Here is a 4,940-nt window from a genome sequence, read left to right on the forward strand (position 1 = left end):
ACCGGAAGGTAGAGCTCTGCGCTTAGGAGCCGCGTCGGTGATTGACCGGCCGCCTCCTTCCCCGCAGAGCCCGCTGACCGGATGCCGTGAGTGAGCGCGGCGCGCCATGTCGAAGGACGCGAGTGAGCGGCGGCGGCTGCGTCAGACGGCCGCCGTCCTCCTGGCGTGCCACCTGCTGGAGCTGGCGCTGACCGCCTGGCTGACGACCGACCTGTGGCGCCAGCAGCGGCGGCCGCAGCTGATGGCGCTGCTGGCGCTGCTGCTCGCCGCCCAGCTGCTGGTCGGCGCCGCCAGCCTCGTCTGGGTGCACCGCCAGCTGCGCTTCGGCGACCGCTGGGCCGGCCGGCTTCTCTGTTACCTGCTGCACGCGCTGGGCGGCGCGCTGCTCTGGCGCGCCTGCAAGCTGCTGCTAGCGTTCGACGCGCGCGACGTGCGCGAGTTCGCCACCCTACGCCACCTGCTAGTGCACGCGCAGACGCTGCCCGTGTGCCTGACGCAGATGTACGTCAGCTACCTCAGCGGCAGCATCGGGCTGTTCCCGGCGGCGCCGGTGGTGGCGCTGCTGGGCAGCGGCGTCACGACCATAGTGCTGGCTAGCTCGGTGTTCTCGCGCGCCAACGGCGGCGGTGCGGCCGGCGAGCGTGGCAGCACGCTCAGCCTGCCGACGCTGCCCGAGCCGGCCGACAGCCCGCTGGCGGTGCCGCGCGGCGCCGCCGCCGACTGGACCGGCGCCGACGACGCATGGAGCCGCCTGCTCGTCGCCGTGCAGGCGCTGTGCCTGCTGTGGGCGCGGCTGACAGCGCTCGCCACGTTCGCGAGCCTCTGGCTGGCGTGCGCCGCCGGCGTGGTGGCCGCGCACTGGGCGCTGGCCGCTGTCTGGCTGGCGGCGCAGCAGTACCTAGTGGCCGAGCAGCGCTCGCTCCACACCAAGGCCGTCAGGGTGGCCTTCCTCGCCTATCTGCTTATCTTCGACTGGCAGGTACGGCAGCGCGCCCCGCTCTGCTCTCGTAGCTGATGCTGTGCTTGGGGTTCACCTTTGTGCTAGTATAAATATGCACGCATTTGCATTCACGTGTAATGTTGCTGTAGTAGATATTCCCATGCAAGCAAGCCACGCGTAATATAATCCCGGTCACACCACTGGGCGTTTGCTCGTAATAGTTCTGCCCGACGACCATTTCATCTCTCGTTCCTTGTTGAGCCTCAAAGTAAAATTAAACAAGACGATAATGCCAGTGATAAGAAAAGATAGCACCTCAAATACATAAAGTTTATGCTACAAGCGCTGGAGGATAGCACTGCGCATATTTTGGCTCGTGTGTCCCTGCTGCGCCCGACTCACCGCGCCTGCGCCGCAGGTGAACCGCGACTCTGGCAGCGCGATGACTGTGTGCGCGCGCCCGCGAGCGGCCGCCGCCTACTACCTGCTCATCGGCGTCGAGAACGCCGTGCTGCTGGGGCTGTGGGTGGCGTTCTCGTCGCACATCCCGCACACCAAGCTGGCGACGGTGACAGGCGCCGCCGCCACGTTCTCCGTCGGCGCCGTCATCCTGGTGATGCTCTACTGCTACTCGGCGGAGGCGGCGCTGGCGGCGCCGGCCGATGACGTGCTGGCCGTGCACGCTGGAGAGAAGGCACAGCCGTGCGCGGCCGACTCATACGTCGACTACAAGCTGGAGGAGGAGGAAGAGGCGGCGGCCGAGCGGCGGCGCCGCGTCGGCAACCTCTATACGGCGTTCCCGGTGCTGTCGCGCTCCGACCGCTCCACCGACAACCACTCGGCCAACTCGCGCAACACCAACACGCTGTGCGACGCCGAGGCGACGCACGCCGAGCCGCTGGTGCTGCACGTGAGCCGCGCGCGACCCCGCTCCCCGCGCTCCGACACGGCCAGCTCGGCGTCGCGCGCTGTGCTGGCGCACTGCGTCACCAGCACGCCCAAGCGCGCGCCGTGGGAGAAGACGCCGGCGCGGCGGGCGTCGCACGTGTGCGCTGCCGGTGTCGCCTGCCACTGCCGGCTCTTCGACCGGCAGCCGCGCCTGCACGTGCTGGAGCCACGCCACCCGGCCGGCTGTCACGCGGCTGCCGCCGGCCGCCCGTTCCGCGTCCTCTGCGCCGGCTGCCTGCGCGCGCACGACCCTCTGCTGACGGCCTGCGGCCGCGCGCCGGCCGCCACGGCGCACGTGCACTGCGCGCCCGCCTCGACCGCCTCCACCACCGATTACCCGTCTGACTCGGAGGCGTCGGAGCGCGCGTCGGTGAGCTCGTCGGCGCCGTCCTGCTCCACGTACACCACGTGGCCGCCGCGCTCGGCCGTGGCGCCCATCTCGTGGCTGCTGCCGCCCGACCTGACCGGCCGCGAGTACGTGCAGGCGTGGCTGCAGCTGTGCGGCCCGCGCACGCCGCCCGACGGCCGGCCCAAGAAGAAGCTCTGCCGCCGTCAGCACGCCGACTGTCCGCAGGCGCAGGGGCGCGCCGCCTGCGGACCGCTCAGTCCGCCCGCGCCCCGCCCGCGCAAGCAGTCGCGCAAGCAGAAACTGAAGGGTGTGCTGCTGCGCAATAAACTCTGCAAGCGGGCAGGGATGTTGCGCGCGAGGAGTGTCTCACCGCGCCCGAGCGGCAACCGCTGCGAAGCGACGCCAGCGCCCCTGGCGGCGGGTAAAGCGGCGGCGACAATGCCTCTGGCGGCCGCGACCCATGTGCCGACTTTTGTACAAAACGTCGAGGCTTATGTATAGTTATTGTCAAAGCGGTGCCCAATACCTCAGATATCGTGGGCAGATCGGTGAATGAGGTTGTGCCCCGCGTTTGGACGCCAGGCTCCCGCCACAGAGACGTGATCACGCTCTGAGCCGGCTGGAGAGCGGCTGGTTTTGATGGTGGCCTACGGCCGCCCTGTTGCTGCAGTAGAGCATCGCAGGTATTGTGGCGTCAACGGGTATTTCTGTGCGAGTAGCCATGTTGTACGAAGTGCTGGGCGGCACATGGTGACGTATTTTTTCACCTCATCGTTTGTTCTCGTAGGTAGGCGTCTTTGACCATTTACGTTCTTAATTTGAGTCTTGCAGGCATGCAGACATGGCTCTTTGGGTTTGGGGCGTTAATTTGGTCCGGCCTGGTACGCATCGAAGCCATTTCGATCAGTGCATCTGTTCAATAGAAAGACAAACGGCGCGGTTGCTATGACCGTGGACGCATCATAAGGCTAACTAGCATTTTTACTGGGACTCTCCTCCAGCCTGCGCGCTGATTTCGCCCCTCGCAAGCCTCCGTTGTTCCGATGGTTTTTTTCCTGATAGCTGTGGACTGTTTAAACGTCACTCATGTGTAGAGCTGAGGTTGTGAAGTTCCTAGTTAACCGCGTACTGTTGTGGACCCATGGCAAGCTGCTCTAGTCACGTGTCAAGTGCAGTAAATCTCCTGTGCTCTGCCAACCACACATCGATAGCATGTCCTGGCATCGGCAATGTGTAATGTTTGGTGCTTGCCGCGTTGCCGGTGCGGTGTGCACAGAGCTCGCACCATCTACAGACGCTCCTCAGTGAGCTAGCAGGTTGTGCCACGTTGAGAGCGTCATCTATAGATGGCGCTCAGGGCGTTTTGCCGTGCCAACGACGCACCACCACTGTAGAACGTGCGTGGGCGCTAAGCCGTCTGTCTTGTAGCATATCAGCTATGTCATTGACCAATGTCTGACATCATGCTCGAAATGTTCCGAGAGCAGTTACCTCCGAGAAGTGCCATCATTGCATCGACACTGCTCTTGCCAGGTTGTAATGCTTGCGTAATAAACGTTTAGGTTTGAATGGGCTGAGTTTTCGCCGCACGAAAAAACGCGACGCATTTATTTTCTGCCTGGAAGAGGCGAAGACTCAGACTGCAGGTTTGCAATGCTTCTGACGTCATTGCGGTCAGTTGTCATTGCGGTCAGTCATTGCGGTCGTCAGGCTTCATGTCTGCATGGAGGTGTGTGCGCTTCGATCTTGTGTGAGCCACGGCTCGGTTGCCCAGAATTCCATCCTGGTGTTTCGGTAGCACGCGATGGTTACTTTCTCTTGGCTGAAAGGAACACACGGGCCACCGAAAACACCTGAAGTGGTAACCGGCTGCGGCCGGTGTCTGTCGAAGACGGAAAATTCAGTAAGTCAGCCAGGATATGCGTAGAGCGCTGGAGCACCAGCTCCATGGTAGGTATCGGTAGTGTTGGAAGGACAATGATCCTGGCAGAGGGCTTACATGCGCTTATGCGGACCGCCTCCGACACGATGACGCGTTAAGCTATGTGCACTGGTCCTATGGGTTCCCTCTCAATTGTTCAACGCGACTTTTGCCGATCGTCGGGGTGCGGTTATGGGGTAGAGGCTGAGTCGCTCACCTTTGCCAAATATCTGGCGTCGGTCCGATGGGTGTTGACAGGAAAGAGGTAATAAAAATATTTCGCTCCCTGCACGCGACTTGGAAGAAACTCCGCCTTCCAGGGCGCACCTGGACAATCGAGTTATCTATATTGCTGTGGGAGGGACAAAGTCGAGGCAGGTTAACATATCTATACAACTAAACCGAAGAAAAATGTCCATGTATGCAAAAATTAGGTATAGCTCATGCTTGCACGACAAACATACAGTCTGAAACACTATGTTGCTAGCTTTATGCACAGTGCAATGAACTGCACTGCGGAGGTTGCCACGAAATATCACCGCCCGGATCCGCAAACTTAAAAGGATTTACTTTGGCACTGCTTATCGGTATGTCGTCTATATCTTCCACTGAAGAAAAGTTGAATGGTCTAACATTAATATTGTTACGACAAGCACGTGTTTTTTTCACCAAAAAAACAACTGCAGGAAGTACACAAAAGTGTTGAAATATGGTAGGAATATGGCTGCATTGAATGCTCCGGATTTGACGCGCAAGAAACGCTTATGACTGCCGAAAAAAGA

General features: G+C 61.2%; 2 protein-coding genes across 2 annotated transcripts; both read left to right on the forward strand.

Annotated features, from left to right (window-relative positions):
* Positions 1–283: 283 nt before the first annotated feature.
* LOC119105309 (uncharacterized) lies at positions 284–797 on the forward strand (the record flags this gene model as incomplete). Its single annotated transcript, XM_037228776.1, has 2 exons — positions 284–675; positions 770–797. Coding segments are annotated over 2 exons (420 nt in total), but the record flags the coding sequence as incomplete, so codon positions are not given.
* Positions 798–850: 53 nt separating this feature from the next.
* On the forward strand, positions 851–2,851 carry LOC119105310 (uncharacterized). Its single transcript, XM_037228777.1, has 4 exons — positions 851–979; positions 1,359–1,967; positions 2,373–2,572; positions 2,833–2,851. The coding sequence occupies exons 2-4, from the start codon at positions 1,383–1,385 to the stop codon at positions 2,849–2,851; spliced, it is 804 nt and encodes a 267-aa protein (XP_037084672.1). The 5' UTR covers positions 851–979; positions 1,359–1,382.
* The last annotated feature ends 2,089 nt before the right edge of the window (positions 2,852–4,940 follow it).

This window comes from Pollicipes pollicipes, unplaced genomic scaffold (assembly GCF_011947565.3).
Source record: "Pollicipes pollicipes isolate AB1234 unplaced genomic scaffold, Ppol_2.1 Scaffold_6138;HRSCAF=7277_pilon_pilon_pilon, whole genome shotgun sequence".
Lineage (NCBI taxonomy): Eukaryota > Metazoa > Arthropoda > Thecostraca > Pollicipedomorpha > Pollicipedidae > Pollicipes > Pollicipes pollicipes.